The sequence below is a fragment of the Monodelphis domestica genome, chromosome 2 (assembly GCF_027887165.1).
Source record: "Monodelphis domestica isolate mMonDom1 chromosome 2, mMonDom1.pri, whole genome shotgun sequence".
NCBI lineage: Eukaryota > Metazoa > Chordata > Mammalia > Didelphimorphia > Didelphidae > Monodelphis > Monodelphis domestica.
The window spans coordinates 529,695,274-529,711,362 of record NC_077228.1 but is presented as its reverse complement, the minus strand read 5'-3'; the positions used below and the strand labels follow the sequence as shown (position 1 = coordinate 529,711,362).

At 63.9% G+C, this 16,089-nt stretch overlaps 2 protein-coding genes across 3 annotated transcripts; one reads left to right on the top strand and one right to left on the bottom strand.

Annotated features, from left to right (window-relative positions):
- The first annotated feature begins 606 nt into the window (after positions 1-606).
- On the top strand, positions 607-6,668 carry FAM131A (family with sequence similarity 131 member A). 2 transcript variants are annotated; one of them, XM_056819897.1, is made up of 6 exons: positions 607-770; positions 1,411-1,571; positions 1,935-2,028; positions 2,348-2,530; positions 2,609-2,737; positions 4,671-6,668. In XM_056819897.1, exons 3-6 carry the CDS (start codon positions 1,959-1,961, stop codon positions 5,144-5,146), a joined length of 858 nt encoding a protein of 285 aa, XP_056675875.1. In that variant the 5' UTR covers positions 607-770; positions 1,411-1,571; positions 1,935-1,958; the 3' UTR covers positions 5,147-6,668. The 2 variants fall into 2 exon arrangements, with proteins under 2 accessions (XP_056675875.1, XP_007486246.1); XM_007486184.3 differs by lacking the exon at positions 607-770 and adding an exon at positions 795-1,203.
- CLCN2 (chloride voltage-gated channel 2) lies at positions 6,605-16,089 on the bottom strand (the record flags this gene model as incomplete). The annotated part of the gene is made up of 11 exons (XM_056814778.1): positions 6,605-7,098; positions 7,218-7,304; positions 9,718-9,822; positions 9,935-9,973; positions 12,458-12,517; positions 12,624-12,697; positions 12,891-13,008; positions 13,320-13,492; positions 14,046-14,179; positions 15,038-15,251; positions 15,993-16,089. Coding segments are annotated over 11 exons (1,296 nt in total), but the record flags the coding sequence as incomplete, so codon positions are not given.

The following is a 16,089-nucleotide window of genomic DNA, read 5'->3' as shown; positions in this document are numbered from 1 at the left end:
CTGCCCACCTTGACGCGGCCGGTCCTCCCTCGCACCCCGCCCATCCACTTCTGCCTCCCCAGAGCATCCTTCCCGGGTCCTCAGGCAGGCGCGTCCACCAGAAGCCCTCTTGGTGTCACTGCCCCGCCGAGTGTGTGGGATGGAGCTCTGACAGCTGCCTAGTACCACCCCCCACCCCCACCCTGGGGAACGTCCGAGTGGGGGAGGGGGCGGCCGCCCGGGCTGCCTGTCCTGGCCCATCTCTGGCTCCCCATCCCAGGTGCGAGCCCCGAGTTCCCCATGGGTCCCGCTGCATCCTGAGGGCACAGGTGCATGCTGGGACCTGTAGTACGTTTTGGGTCTGCTAACCTACTTTGTGTCCGGCCTCCCTCTGTGGGGCCTGGAGGGGGCTTCCCTGAGGGGAGGGAGCAGTTCCACAGTTGGGCCTCACTTTGCCCACTGGACAAAGTGCAGGCTTGCACGGGCTCTCCCGGGGTCCCGGCCCGGAAAGATGGCAGCTGGGGGGCCTGTTTAACCCAAGAGGCATCAAGCTCGCTGAGGGCAGCCCCCGGCACACAGTAGGCGCTGAATAAATGACCCCGAGGGCTCTGGCCCGGGACTGCTGACACACACACACACACACACACACACACACACACACGCCTAGTCTGGGCAGCCCTAGCTGGGGGCCCCGGAGTAACCCCGTGTCTCCCTTCTGGTTGTTCAGTAGCGATTCTGGGGACCACCAGCCGGCTGAGGCTCGGGGACAGACACGGCTGCTCCGGCTAAAGGTCAGTTCCGATCTGCCCGGCCTGGCGGCGCTGTCCGGGGCGGCCCGGGCCTGCGCCCGCTGCCCACCTGCCCGCCGAGGACCAGCCAGGGCGTCCTCTGGCGTGAAGCAGAGCAGGCGGGCGGGCAGGGAGGAAACTGGGCCAGCTGGAGCCCCGACAGGAAGGGAGCCAGGAGGAAGCAGGCGCTGCCACCCCGCACGGCTGGGCGTTTCTGTGCCAGCCCTCCGGAAGGAGAGGAGGCGGCGTGGGGGGCTTCGCGGAAGGGAGGGGACGGCACAGATGGGAGCCGCAGCACCGGGACGGGAGCGGGCGGTCCATAGGATGGGCTGGGCTGTTGGGAACTGACTGAGGATGGGGAAGGGAGAAGGAAGACGCGGTGGGGAAACGGGCAGCCAGGAGCCCGAGACAGGAGCCGGCGCCCGCCACGTGCCAAGTGAGTGCGGGCCGGAGGGGCGGCCCGGAGCCCCTGGAGCCCGGGGAGGCCGGGAGCTGCCACGGGCCTGGCTTGGGGAGCACAAGCTTGTGTTTCCGTGGGGTGGGGGAGGGACTCCCCTGGGAGAGGACGCCGCAGGGGCGCCTCAGAGCCCTTTAGGAAAGCAGCCCCGGAGCCCCCTGAAGGGTCCTTGTCCCTCCCCCGCAGTGGCTGCCGACCCCAAGTGGAGTGTGGAGTGGATCGAGCTGCCGCGCATCCTGAGGCCGCCCCGTCGTCGGGGTCGTTGGGAAGCCGCTGCGGGGACCCTGCTCGGGTGGAGCCGAGCGTCCTCCCTGCCGTCGTCGGTGGACAGCCAGGACTTATCGGAGGTGCCTGTGTCTGGGGGCGGGCGGGGGTCCTGTCCCGGCCTCTCCGGCCTGCCGGCTGACGTCAGCGCATCCCCGATGGTATCCGGGGAGACGGTTCCATGGTGATCCGTTGCCATGGAGACGTACACCTTGTCTCTGGCAGGCGGCCACTGAGAGCGGGGAGGGAGCCTGCCTGGCGGCTGGGGAGGATGGGGCTGCCCAGGCGTGAGGTGGAGGCCGCCCGGGCCCTCCCAGGGAAGGTCGCGGAGACCCTTCCTCGGAGCCCCGGGAGGCTGGGGCGGCCACGAGGCCTCCCCAAGGGGCAGCCTGCGTCCCGGGGCCGGGAGCGAGCTGACCCTCCACGGGGGCCCCTTCGCCCCGCAGGTGAATGTTGAAGACACTGTCGAAATGCTTCCCAAGTCCCGGAGAGCCCTCACCATTCAGGAGATCGCCGCCCTGGCCCGCTCGTCCCTGCACGGTAGGCCCCCCGGCCCTGCTCCTCTTCCCTCCCTTGGCCGGGAGCCGGGAGCCGAGCCCCTCCGTAAACAGGCAGCCATCTGTGCGTGGATGGCGCCCGCCCACGGCCTCCTGGCGCCTGGCAGAGGCTGATGGGAGGCAGCTCTGCGCTTCCCTTCCGCGTGAGCCTCTCCTTTTACGGGGGAGACGGCCTCTGTGAGGTCCCTTCTGCTCTGTCTGAGCCTCAGTTTCCCCACCTGTAAGACGAGGGGGTCGGTGGCCGAGCCCGTGTCGGACGAGGGCTTCGGCCTCCCCCGGACGTGTTTCTCCTCGTCCCACAGGAATCTCCCAGGTGGTGAAGGACCACGTGACGAAGCCGACCGCCATGGCGCAGGGCCGCGTGGCCCACCTCATCGAGTGGAAGGGCTGGAGCAAGCCTCGAGACTCCGCCTCGGCCCTGGAGTCGGCCTTCTCCTCGTACTCGGACCTCAGCGAGGGGGAGCAGGAGGCTCGCTTTGCAGCGGGTGAGTCCCGGCCGGGCCGGCCCGCGTCGGGGCGGGGGCGTCCGAGGAGGCGCGCTCACTCTCCCCGTCCTCCCCCAGGGGTAGCGGAGCAGTTTGCCATCGCCGAGGCCAAGCTGCGGGCCTGGTCTTCGGTGGACGGGGAGGACTCCACCGACGAATCCTACGACGAGGACTTTGCCGCAGGCGCCGACAGCCCTCAGCCTCCAGGTGAGCCCGTGTGATCTCCCCGGGCCTCAGTTTACTTCTTTGTAAAATGAAGGGTTAGCCTGGATGGCTTCTGTGGGGCCTTCCAGGGCTCTCAAGTCGTTTCCCAAGTCCCTCCTGACGCCTCTCTGGGCCTCCGTTTCTCCGCTATAAATCAAGGGCGTCAGACTAGATGACAGTCAGGTCTAAACCACTTGGTCCCCCCCAAAGGAGCTGAGAGCCGGGGGGCTGCCCGGACCGTTCTGGGCCTTCTCCCTGCAGGACAGCAGTGAGACCCCCCATAAATCATGGCGTCTCCCTGAGCCTCCCGTTCCTCATCTTGCAGTTGAGCAGGTTGGCCTGGATGGCCTCTGGGGTGCCTTTCCACTCTAAGTCTGTGGGGCCCCTTCCCAGTCCCCCCAAACCTGGAAGTGCTCCCCGCCCCCTCTCTGAGGCCTCGTGGCCCTCTGGGGGGTCTGACTGTATTCTTGCTCCCCCTCCCCTCGCCTCCGGGGCAGGCCGCCTGCCAGGTGGCTGCAGCTGCAAACTGGGATCTGTGGCTCAGCCTTGGGAGGGGGCAGGCAAACAGGAAGGACGCCCCACAGAGCCTGGCCAGCCCTGCTCCGGGCCCCACATTCTGTCCTCTTGCTGGCTTCGCTTCACCATCCAGGCAGGCCCCAGTTCAGCTCTGCCCCGGTTTATTCCAGCCCCGTCCAGGGGTGCCCAGTTCGGCTCTGCCCGGGTCTGTTCTGGCCCTGTCCAGGGGTGCCCAATTCGGCTCTGCCCGGGTCTGTTCTGGCCCCGTCCAGGGGGGCCCAGTTAGGCTCTGCCCGGGTCTGTTCTGGCCCTGTCCAGGGGTGCCCAGTTCGACTCTGCCCTGGTTTATTCCAGCCCCGTCCAGGGGTGCCCAGTTCGGCTCTGCCCGGGTCTGTTTCAGCCCCGTCCAGGGGGGCCCAGTTAGGCTCTGCCCGGGTCTGTTTCAGCCCCGTCCAGGGGTGCCCAGTTCGGCTCTGCACGGGTCTGTTTCAGCCCCGTCCAGGGGGGCCCAGTTAGGCTCTGCCCGGGTCTGTTCCGGCCCCGTCCAGGGGGGCCCAGTTCGGCTCTGCTTGGGTCTGTTCCGGCCCTGTCCAGGGGGGCCCAGTTTGGCTCTGCCCGGGTCCGTTCCGGCCCCGTCCAGGGGGGCCCAGTTCGGCTCTGCTTGGGTCTGTTCCGGCCCTGTCCAGGGGGGCCCAGTTCGGCTCTGCCCGGGTCCGTTCCGGCCCCGTCCAGGGGGGCCCAGTTCGGCTCTGCCCGGGTCTGTTCTGGCCCCGTCCAGGGGGGCCCAGTTCGGCTCTGCCCGGGTCTGTTCCGGCCCTGTCCAGGGGGGCCCAGTTCGGCTCTGCCCGGGTCCGTTCCGGCCCCGTCCAGGGGGGCCCAGTTCGGCTCTGCCCGGGTCTGTTCTGGCCCCGTCCAGGGGGGCCCAGTTCGGCTCTGCCCGGGTCCGTTCCGGCCCCGTCCAGGGGGGCCCAGTTCGGCTCTGCCCGGGTCTGTTCTGGCCCCGTCCAGGGGGGCCCAGTTTGGCTCTGCCCGGGTCTGTTCTGGCCCCGTCCAGGGGGGCCCAGTTCGGCTCTGCCCCGGTCCTTTCCGGCCCCGTCCAGGGGGGCCCAGTTCGGCTCTGCCCGGGTCTGTTCTGGCCCCGTCCAGGGGGGCCCAGTTCGGCTCTGCCCCGGTCCTTTCCGGCCCCGTCCAGGGGGGCCCAGTTCGGCTCTGCCCGGGTCTGTTCTGGCCCCGTCCAGGGGGGCCCAGTTCGGCTCTGCCCGGGTCCATTCCGGCCCCGTCCAGGGGGCCTCCCAGGGAAGGGGCATGGCTGGGCCTTGGTGGTCTGATGTTTGGAGCCAGGGTTCTCTCCCGATCCCGAGAGCCAGGCTGATGGCCTGTGGGCGGATGGGCCGACCTTTCTTCTCTCGCTCTCCCGCAGACATAGCCGGGCAGCTTGGGCCTCATCTGCAGGACCTCCTGACGGGCCGGCGCTACTCGAGACCCTTGCGTCAGGGCTCCTGCGACCCGGAGAGCGATTCCTCGCAGACGGTGTCCCCCGAGACCCTGTGCTCAAGCCTGTGCAGCCTGGAGGACGGGCTGCTGGGCTCCCCGGCCCACCTGAGCCCCAGCCTGCTGACCGAAGAGCTTCTCCTCTCCAAACTGCCCCCAAGCAGGGAAAGTGCCTTCCAGAGCCTGGGCCCCCTGGAGCGCCGGGACTCATTCTACTCTGTGTCCTACACGGAGTCCTGCCTCTCGCCCGCCGAGGATGAGCCCATCGCCTGCAAGGACTGCCAGCTCCTGGGCCCTGCACCGGGGGGCAGCTGGGAGGGACGGCGGCGACGGAAAGTGTCCGACGTGGCCTCCTCGGGCGTGGTGTCCCTGGAGGAGAACGAGGCTGAGCCTGAGGAGCAGTGAGCGTGGGTGACGGCATGCCCGCCTTGGCCTCGGCCTTGGCGGGGGGGCAGAGGGGGCAGGGCCCTCTGTGCCCTGGCCTGGTGCAGGGCCACCCTCCATCAGTGGAGCCTGAGGCTTCCGGGTGGAGCCCTGGCTCTCCCTCAGATGACTCCTCCGTTGTCTGTTTTGCATGAAAGTGTTTGAAGAGGAGGCAGAGGCCAGGGGCCCGCCCCGGACGCATGTTCTGCCACCTCTTTGGGGTTTGCCGGGGGCTGCCCGGGACCCCTCGAGGCATGGCTCCAGCTGTGGCAGACAGTGATGTCCACGTTCTTAAACCAGACAAACAAGTTGTTCCATGTACCTCCTCCTCACCTCACCCTGCCCCCAAGAGAGGTGACCCCCCCTAAGGGGGGTGCTTCTGCCCGCTGGGACTCTTGCGTTTTCTCTCCTCCCCCGCAGCCCACCCTGGCTCCCTGCCTCATTCTCATCTCTGTCCCAATACTGTGCTTGAGTGAGTGACCACCCCTCACCGCTGGGCTGGCTCCCTCCTTCCCTCCGGTCCTCTGGCAACCAGATGGTCGTGTCCTTGGATGGAGGCCTCCAGCCCAGCTGGCTCTGTGTTGTGCCATGCTCTGTGCTTGGAGGCTGTGCTTCTCATCTTTGCTAAATCTCTCCCCCAAAGAAATGGGGTTTCTGGTCTATTCTTTGAGTCTTGGCCCTACCTTGGAGGGGGAGGCATAGGAAATGAAGGAAAACAAGCTGCTAGTCTTCCTTGCCAGCCCTCCTCTCCTCTCCTCTCCGTCATACAGACAGCATGGGACGGGGAAGCTTCCGGTGTCTGCAGCCAGACTGTCTGGGTTCAGCTTCTGCCTTTGATGCTACTCCCTGTATAACCCTGGCCGAGTCATTTCACCTTCAGGCCTCAGTTTCCTCCCCCATAAAATGAGGGGTTAGATTAGATGACTTCTGTGGTTCCTCCCAGTTCTAAATCTGGATTTCATGATTCCTTCTCTGCCTGTATTTCCTTTTCTCCGACTCCCCACGCACACATAGTCCATCTGGTTTCATCCCCTTGTTAGCCCCTGGCTCTTCTCCCTCCCTCCTCTCTCCCATCTTCCATCACTGAGCAGTTGCAGCCCGAGGAATGGGAGGAAAGGTGTGTGGTATTTGCAGGACAAACTGCCAAGGCCAAGAAACTTCACTCAGGGTTCTAGAGGGCGAGTTGTGCCGAGAGTGGCTGGAACTCGGCTGGCTGGGTGGGTGTCTCCTTGGGGAAGGATGATCATCTTTCAGAGGTACCAGGAAAGGGGAACCTGAGCTCGGGCCCCCGCCTGGATCCGGTGGCAGAGCCAGGACATCGCTGGTAGGTATCCGGAGACAGACCCCAAGGAAGTAGGGATGTTGGCAGACCAGGCCCTGGAGGCATGGCACTGAGTGTGGCCAGGGTAAGGGCATGGGGACAGAAATTCCAGGCTCGAGTGGCTCATTAGGGGTTTATTTTGTTCTATTTAAGAATCTGTTTTATTAAATTAATATAAAAATCTTTGTAAATCTCTATGTACATCTGGTCCCTGGAGAGTCCAGGATCTCCCCCACGCCAGTCCTGCTGGACGGCCCGTCCCTTCTGTGCCCTGGGAAGTCCAGCAGCCGCCTGCTCACAACCCCGGGCGAAGCTGGCAGCTCCAGGCTGGAGGGGAGAGGCAGGCCCCTAGCGGGGAGGCGGCTGGGGCCGGGGCCTCCCAGAAGAAGCGGCAGGGTGGGCAGGCACTTGGCGGCGCTCACTGGCACTTGTCGTCGCTGTCTGAGGGGCTGCCCTCATGGGGCAGGCTCTGGCGGGGGCGCCGGCCCCACAGGGAGTGGACCTCCGTGGTTTCGGTGTCGCTGCTGCTGGTGGCGCTGTCTCGGAAGCTGGCCAGCGGGGGCCTCACTTTCACACCCTGGGCGGTCACCGAGCCCTCGATGGCTTTCCGCAGCTGGGAAGGGGACAGAGAGGGGGTCAGCGTGGGGGGTCCCCCCCACCCTTCTGACTCTGGCCTCGGGCCCTGCGCCTCACCTCCTGCGCGCCGCGGGGAATGGGAGAGCGGCCGCTTACCTCTTTCAGGGTGACGATGCCGATGAGCCGGCCGATGCTGGTGACGTAAGCATGGTCCACTCCCAGCAGCGAGAAAATGGTGTGTGTCTGCAGGGGGTGAATGGGAGAATCAGCCTCGTTGGGGAGTCTTGGCCCAAAGGTCCCAGAGGGACCCAAGGGGCAAGAAGGCTGCTGGAGGGCGAACCTGGCAAAAAGAATGATGTTCTTGACTCAGTTTCCCATTATGACCTCGGAGCCCCTCTGCTCCCCCAATTTCCCCGTCTGAAAGCTCTTTACGGAGAACTCTAAGCGAGGCGCATGAGCCAGCCCCTGCCAAACTTCATGGCACTTGAATCAGAGGACGGGGCTCGCCTCGGGGGGCCTGCTCTTCCCTGGTCCCGTGCTGCGGCCTTGTTGTCCTCTTCATTCCCACCACGCCGATCTCGTCGTCATTCATTCACTCAACAAGCATTTAGCTCAGCGTCTGGGCCTGGACACGGGCTCCCCTGGATCTGGGCGCCCTGGGCCGGGAGCAGGGCCGGGGCTGAGCCGCGCTCTGGACCTCCGGAAAGCGATGGAGGCGGGCTGGCTGCCCATCTCCTCCCCGCGCCGCCCCCGGCCGGGCAGGGCTTAGACTCACAGCAAAGGTGCAGGACGTGCAGGCCCCTGGCCAGGAGGCCCCGAGGGCTCCCTTTGGGTCTGGCCACTCTGCCGGCCCCGAGTGCCTCCATCCTTCCGTCTTTTCCTCAAGAATTAGCACAAGGCTGGGGCCAGTTTAGTTGTTTTTCTAACCGTACTTTCTTTTTTCCTTTTTTTTTAACCCCTCCCCTTCCGTCTTGGAGTCAGTACTGTGTGTTGGCTCCAAGGCAGAAGAGCGGTCAGGGCCAGGCCATGGGGGTCCAGTGACTTGCCCAGGGTCACCCAGCTGGGAAGTGGCTGAGGCCAGATCAGAACCCAGGACCTACCGTCTCTGGGCCTGGTTCTCCATCCACTGAGCTACCCAGCTGCCCCTTAACCGGTACTTTCTGTCTTAGGGCAATCCCAGGGTCTCGGGCGGGATTGGAACTCAGGTCCTTCCCATTCCAGGCCCCGTAGCCGCCCCTGAATTTCTCAAACATTCTGCTAAAACCGAGGCAAACTGCATCCACAGCATTTCCCTGGCCCAATCTAACAGCTGTCCAGAAAGGAGGCGGCGGCCCCGGGGGAGCCAGGCCCGCTGGGATCCCAGAATGCCCTTCTCTTCCCTTTCACAAAAACGGGGCTCGGAGTCAGAGTGTGGATCCTGCCGCGGCCTCCGCAGGGGGACGTCGCTTTCCTCCTCCCTTCCGTGGGATGAGAACACCTGCGTGACCTGGTGGGTGGTTTTGAGGAAAGCATTTTTGCACCCCTTAAAGCACTCCAGAAATGGGAGCCGGCCTGGCTTGTGGTCCGCCGAGACCCTGGGATGGTTTTCTGTGCTTGAGTCTCGGCCGTTGGGCGCCATCTTTGATTTATGTTGCTCCTCCTCGGGTGATAGCAAGGAAGGGAGATGGGAGCCAGAGGTGGGGGCGCCTGGGTCCGAGGCCTGCTTCTGCCCTTTGTCAGCTGTTCGGCAACATTCCTTGTCTTCGTGGGGCTCAGTTCCCTCCATTATGAAAGGAAGAGGCTGGGCTGGAGGCCTCTGGGCTCCTCTCGGAAGCTGCTCGTGTCCCTGGCCAGAAACAATCTTATCCTGAAACGGAAAGAAGAGTTCACTCCCGCGCACCTACGGGAAGAGCGGCGGTGAGATTCGAATCGAGGTCCTCTGCCTCCCAAATCCAGTTCTTTTGGGGCTCTTCTTTCTTCCTGGGCTTCTGGGCCCCCAGGAGTCGGCCTCCCGATTGTCGGAGCTTCCTTGGCCTCGGCGTGGGGCTCTGTCCTTCCTGCCAGAAGTCTCAATGGAGCTGGCACCCGGGCCTTGGGCTGCTGCCACCCTCGGGCCCCTTGGCGGCAGCTTCTGGCTCGTCCTCCTTTGCTCTTTGCCCGCTCTGCCCCAAGTGTTGCCAGGGCCTTCTGGAGAAGGAGAGGCTGCGGGTCCTGGTGGCCTCCTCCCCAGCCTCCGGTCAGCCAGCCTCTCTCTCGTGCCGCCGGGCTCTCCTTCTCCAGCTCCTTGAGGGCCTTCTTGCCCTCCCCGGGCCTTGAGAGCCCCCCATCTCCTTGGCCTCCTTCCCCATGCTCACAGCGGTCTCCGGGCTCTGACCCTGCACCCAGCTTCCTGGCCTTCCCCCAGCGGCTCTCCCTGTCTCCGGGGTTGCCCTGGTGCTGGGCTCGGGGCCCCAGTATCCTGCCCATGAGGCCTTGGCGGGCGTCCTGGAGCTGCCCTCATGGTTGCCCAGGGTCTCCTCCGGAGAATGGGGGCTCAGACCTAAATATTGGATCCTCTGGGTGAGTCTGGGGCCGTGGGGCACAGGAGTTGGAGCACCGGCATTGGGGTGCGAGGACCTGAATTCAAATCCTGCCTCTGGCCTGGGGCAGTCCCTTGCTTCTGCGCCCACAAGCCTACCTTGTGCAGAGACGTCCTCTCCACCAGCTGGAAGGGGGCAGGGTCGATCTTGCAGTCACTAAAGTTCACAGGCTCTTCCAGCTGCTGCTCCTCCCACTCCAGAATCTGGGGGAGAGGGAGTGGGGGCTGCCAGGAGCTCTCGGCCCCCCCTGAGCCCCCCACCCGACCCTCCACAACGCCCTCCCCCGCCACCAAAGGCCACCTAGGAGGAGCTCACCTCGGCAGCCGTCATCTCGATGTCCAGGTCTGAGTCGCTCTGGAAGAGGAGAAAAGATGAGGGTCATGTTGGTCCCCAAGGAAGCAGCGGGCCAGAGGCCCAGGGAGGAAGACCTAGCTGGGTGGGGCGACCCTGGGCAGCTCACTTAAGCTCCGCTGGCCTGCCAAGAGTCCACAGGAGAAGGAGAGGGCAGACACTCGGGTACCCCACTGAGGGCTCTGGACCGGGGGGCCCCGGACAGCCCAAAGTGGGTGCTGCACTGCTTGGGGAAAGGCCCCTGGCCCAGGCCCTCTGCCCACCCCTAGCCTGGGCCCTGAAGAGGAGGAGGAGGAGGAGGAGGAGGAGGAAGAGAAGAGGAAGAGGAGGAGGAAAAGGAGAAGGGGAGGAGGAGGAGGGAGGAGGAGGAAAGGGAGGAGGAGGGAGGAGGAGGAGGAGGAGAAGAGGAAGAGGAGGAGGAAAAGGAGAAGGGGGATGAGGAGGAGGAGGAGGGAGGAGTAGGAGGAGGAGGAAGAGAAGGATAAAGAGGAAGGAAGGAAGAGGAGGAGAGGGAGGAGGAGGAAGGAGAAGAGGGATGAGGAGGGAGGAGAAGGAGGGGGAGAAGGAGGAAAGGGAGGAGGAGGGAGGAGGAGGAGGAGGAGAAGGGGAAGAGAAGGAGGAGGAAGAGGAGGATAAAGAGGAGGAGAGGGAGGAGGAGGAGGAAGAGGAGAATAGGAAGAGGAGGAGGAAAAGGAGAAGGGGATGAGGAGGAAGGAGAAGGGGGATGAGGAGGGAGGAGAAGGAGGGGAGGAGGAAGAGAAGGAGGAGGAAGAGGAGGATAAAGAGGAGGAGAGGGAGGAGGAGGAAGGAAGAGGTGGAGAGGGAGGAGGAGGAGGAAGAGGAGAATAGGAAGAGGAGGAGGAAAAGGAGAAGGGGGATGAGGAGGAAGGAGAAGAGGGATGAGGAGGGAGGAGAAGGAGGGGGAGGAGGAGGAAAGGGAGGAGGAGGGAGGAGGAGGAGGAGGAAGAGGAGGGAGGAGGAGGAAAAGGAAGAAAAGGAGGAGGAGGAGAAGAGGAGGAGGAAAAGGAGGAGAAGGGGATGAGGAGGAGGAGGAGGAGGAGAAGGGGAAGAGGAGGAAGAGAAAGAGGAGGAAGAGGAGGATAAAGAGGAAGAGGAAGGAAGAGGTGGAGAGGGAGGAGGAGGAGGAAGAGGAGAATAGGAAGAGGAGGAGGAAAAGGAGAAGGGGGATGAGGAGGAAGGAGAAGGGGGATGAGGAGGGAGGAGAAGGAGGGGGAGGAGGAAGAGAAGGAGGAGGAAGAGGAGGATAAAGAAGAGGAGAGGGAGGAGGAGGAAGGAAGAGGTGGAGAGGGAGGAGGAGGAGGAAGAGGAGAATAGGAAGAGGAGGAGGAAAAGGAGAAGGGGGATGAGGAGGAAGGAGAAGAGGGATGAGGAGGGAGGAGAAGGAGGGGGAGGAGGAGGAAAGGGAGGAGGAGGAGGAGGAAGAGGAGGGAGGAGGAGGAAGAGGAAGAAAAGGAGGAGGAGGAGAAGAGGAAGAGGAAGAGGAGGAGAAGGGGATGAGGAGGAGGAGGAGGAGAAGGGGAAGAGGAGGAAGAGAAGGAGGAGGAAGAGGAGGATAAAGAGGAGGAGGAAGGAAGAGGTGGAGAGGGAGGAGGAGGAGGAAGAGGAGAATAGGAAGAGGAGGAGGAAAAGGAGAAGGGGGATGAGGAGGAAGGAGAAGGGGGATGAGGAGGGAGGAGGAGGAGGGGGAGGAGGAGGAAGGGAGGAGGAGGGAGGAGGAGGAGGAAGAGGAGGGAGGAGGAGGAAGAGGAAGAAAAGGAGGAGGAGGAGAAGAGGAGGAGGAAAAGGAGGAGAAGGGGATGAGGAGGAGGAGGAGAAGGGGAAGAGGAGGAGAGAAGGAGGAGGAAGAGGAGGATAAAGAGGAGGAGAGGGAGGAGGAGGAAGGAAGAGGTGGAGAGGGAGGAGGAGGAGGAAGAGGAGAATAGGAAGAGGAGGAGGAAAAGGAGAAGGGGAATGAGGAGGAAGGAGAAGGGGGATGAGGAGGGAGGAGAAGGAGGGGGAGGAGGAAGAGAAGGAGGAGGAAGAGGAGGATAAAGAGGAGGAGGAGAGGGAGGAGGAGGAAGGAAGAGGTGGAGGAGGGTGGGGAGGAGGAGGAGGAAGAGGAGGAGAAGAGGAGGAGGAAAAGGAAGAGAAGGGGGATAAGGAGGGAGGAGGAGGAAGAGGAGGAGGAAAAGGAGGAGAAGGGGATGAGGAGGAGGAGGAGGAGAAGGGGAAGAGGAGGAAGAGAAGGAGGAGGAAGAGGAGGATAAAGAGGAGGAGAGGGAGGAGGAGGAAGGAAGAGGTGGAGAGGGAGGAGGAGGAGGAAGAGGAGAATAGGAAGAGGAGGAGGAAAAGGAGAAGGGGGATGAGGAGGAAGGAGAAGGGGGAGGAGGAGGAGGGTGAGGAGGAGGAGGAGGGGGAGGAGGAGGAGGAGCAGGACGAAGGAGGATGAGGAGGAGGCGGCAGTGGCAGCAGCAGGCTGGCACTTACCGCCACAGAGATGCGGACCCTCTTCAGCTTGCGCTTTTCACACGGTTCCGACTTTTCCAACTTGGTTAGAGCCAAACCAGAGAGAAGAGTGTTACGGGATGGGGAGGGGGCTCGGGGTGAGACAGAAATGGAGGGGCCTGGGGGGGAGGGGAGGGCTCCGGGGTACCTCCGAGCTCCCCTCTGCCGGGGGACTGGCGCAGAAGAGGCTCCTGAGGGCGATGCCAGCCGACTCTTGGGCCCCTGCGGTGTGAACATGGCCGTGGTGACTCCGAGGCTCCGGGCCCAGCAGGACGCCCTTTGCCCCCCCTCATGCCCAGCTCTCCGTCTCCAGCCCAATGTGGCTGCCCGTCCTCTCTCCGGGCTCTGGATGCCCACCGGAGCCGCCGCAGAGGGTCCCGGGCGGAGGAGGCGCGCAGGAGCCACCGAGACTCACCGGGAGAGCTTTCGGCCCCGGGGCTGCTGGCGCTGCTGGGCCCCCGTTTCAGGGCTGGCTTCAGGGGCTTGCGTGGCTCCCCCCGAGGGGGAGAGAGGCCCGACTCTTCAGTGCTCACCTGTGTAGGATCACGGGCGTCTCAATCTAGAGCCAGGGAGGGCCGCAGAGGCCGAGGAACCCAGCCCCCTCGTTTTACATTTGGGGAAACTGAGGCTGGGCCCAAGTGATTATGGGGCCCGACATCCCGGACCCTGTCCTTGGATGGAGAGGTGCCTCCTGGAAGGGAAGAGTCCTTCCCCCGAGGCCGTCTTGGCCTGACTGAGCCTCTGCCTCCAGCGACGGGCCGTCCTCGTCCCGGGGGTCACTTACAGACTGGGGGGGCTGCAGAGGCTCTCCGGGTGGGGCCGGGACTCGGGCTCAGCCGCTCACCTGGAAGCGCACGCTGGTCTCCGGGCCGGGGGAGGCCTTCTGGTCCGGAGGCGCAGAGCCCTGGGCGGCCCGCTGGTCCCGCTGGTGCTGCCTGCGCCGGGCAGGGCTGAGCTGGGCGCTGAGCAGGGCCACCACTTGGGAGCGCTCCATGGAGCCCAGCAGGATCATGGATTCTGGAGGGAGGAAGGCCGATGAGGGGGGCCCCGAGAGGAAAGCGGGGCGCCCGAGGGGGCCCCCAGTCTGCAGAAGAGAAGACGGAGCTCCAGAGGGGGCCGCCCAGCCCGCAGGGGTCACGAGGCGGAGGCTCCAGCAGGATGAACTAGGCGGGCCGGGCCAGCCTAAACCTGTCCAAACCTAAAGGCGGCCGCCGTCCTGGGTTCGGATCCAGCCTCAGCCGCTCCGAGCTGGGTGACCCTGGGCGAGTCCCTTCACCCCGGCCCAGCCCTGACCGCTCTTCTGCCTCGGGAGGGTGGAGGCTGGGTGGGGGCACTCGGGCAGCCACTCATTTCAGCCCGTGGGAGGCGCTGCTGGCAGGAGCCCTGGAGCCCCTTTGCAGCTTCTTCTCCAGCTCCCCTGGCAGACCGGGAGGGTCAAGGGACTTGGCCAGGGCCACACGGCTGGGGAATGTCTGAGGCTGGATTTGGACTCTGTTTAGGCGCTCTATTTCTCTTCTTACCTAGGCTCACCTCTCGCCCCGGCCTGCCCCCAGCCTCGCCTTCCTTGTACCTGTGGACTCCACGAGGGCCAGCGTCCGGCCCTTGGTCCGGTGTAAGGCCATCCGCAGGTCCCTGAAGGTGCTGTTCAGGGCAATGTGGGGCACGTCCCGCACCATGATGTCCTCCACCCGGACTCGGTACTGCCTGGGAAAGACAAAGGGGAGCTTGGGAGAGGCGGATGCAGGGAGCCCCGGGAGCGCAGCGTGGTACCTTGCCGACCAACTCCCCCTCCTGCCCCCACTTCACAGATGAGAAAACTGAGGCCCCTGGTGAGAAGGGGCTCGTCCAAGGTCATAGAGGTGGGATTCGAACCCTGGGCCTCTCCCTCCTGAGCTGGGGCTCTTTTCAGAGCACACAGCCTCAGCAAGGCTGGAGTGGGCACCAGGAACCTGCGGGAAAGCTCCCGAGGATGGCACGGCCCACTTTGGGTCTTTGTGTCCCCAGCATCTGGCCCAGGCTTGTGATTTCACTGGTGAAGGGAACTCCCGGAGGAGCCTCCTTGGACTGAGGGGTGCCAGAGCTGTCGGCCAGAGCTCAGAGCTACCAGGACCTGGGGAGGGGGCTTCTGGACCCACTGTTTCACAGAAGGGAAACTGAGGCCCTGGGGGGTCAGTCTCCCAATCTTCCGGGCTTTGTACACAAACGCCTGGAGCATTGGCCAGAGGGGGGTTCACAGCCCACTGGACACTGCGGGGTGCTGGGAGGTGACTAGACTGGGAAGGCTAAGAGGGGCCACAGAGAGAAGATCCCAGTTAGGAGTGAGCTGAGGGGAGCTCCCTGTCCAGTGGGGACCCCCCAGAGAGGACAGCCCCAGCCTCAGCCCCAGGAAACAAGGACAGACTTGCTCATGAAGCAGCTTCCAAGGCTGGGGGGGGGCAGTCCTGGGGACAGACCAGGATTCTGGGGCCCAAAGCTGGCGGGGGACACTGAGAGAGGCCGAGGCCAGCCTGGGCCCTCCCACCTCCCGCCCCCCAGACTCGGCCCCCGGGGCCCCTCCCATACTGGTGCCGGCCCCAGCCCAGCTCAGGCAGGTAGGGCAGCTTCTTGATGCGGATGATGCTGTCATAGAGGGAAGGCTGCAGGCTCTGGGCCACCGCGTTGGCCAGGATGACGGCGATCATGACGGGCAGGATGTGTGCGATCTGGCCAGTCAGCTCAAACACGATCACCGCTGTGGAGACGGTGTGGGTCACGGCCCCCGCCAACGCTGCGGCACCTAGGGGAGAGCATCCGGGCTTCCTGGGGCAGAGGCCACCCTCCCACCCAGCACCCAACAGAATGGGAGGTCCCCGAAAGGAAAGATCCTGCCTTGCCCACCTCCCTTCCTCCCTCTCTTCCTTCTTTTTCTTTTTCAAAGACTCCTTCCCCCTTCCATCTTAGAATCAATACTGTGGGGGGGCTCCAAGGCAGAAGAGAGTAAGGGCTGGGAAATGGGGGTTAAGGGACTTGCCCAGGGTCAACCAGCTAGGAAGTGTCTGAGACCAGATTGGACCCAGGACCTCCCCTCTCTAGGCTTGAATATATTCACTGAGCCATCCAGCTGCCCCTTTTCCTTCCATCCCGCCCTTCCTCCTTTCCCTCCTTCCTTTCCTTCCTTCCTTCTTTCCTTCCTTGATTTCTTCCTCCTTCCCTCCTTCCTCCTCCCTTCCTCCTTCCTTCCTTCCTTCCTTCCTTCCTTCCTTCCTTCCTTCCTTCCTTCCTTCCTTCCTTCCTTCCTTCCTTCCTTCCTTCCTTCCTTCCTTCCTTCCTTCCTTCCTTCTTTCCTTCCTTGATTTCTTCCTCCTTCCCTCTCTTCCTCCCTCCCTTCCTCCTTTTCTTCCTTCCTTCTTTCCTTCCTTCGGTGCATTTCCTTTCACAATGTGGGTGTTCAATTCAGACGAGTTGGTTGTTTGGGCCCCTAGAGAGGTCTGCCAGCAGGTGGCAGCAGAGGCCAGGAGGCCTGTGGCGGGAGTCTCACCAACCACAGCGTAGCCCCCGGGCACTATCCGATAGGTGCTGCTGTCTGTGTGAATCCCGTCAGGGAACCAAGCCGCCATGCTCTCCCCAACCAGGCG

Coding starts and splice junctions, on each gene's coding strand:
- FAM131A (XM_007486184.3), top strand. CDS start 1,122: ATGGGGAAGGGAGAAGGAAGACGCGGTGGGGAAACGGGCAGCCAGGAG. Junction 1,572..1,934: donor ACAGCCAGGACTTATCGGAG/GTGCCTGTGTCT, acceptor TTCGCCCCGCAG/GTGAATGTTGAAGACACTGT. Junction 2,531..2,608: donor GGAGGCTCGCTTTGCAGCGG/GTGAGTCCCGGC, acceptor GTCCTCCCCCAG/GGGTAGCGGAGCAGTTTGCC.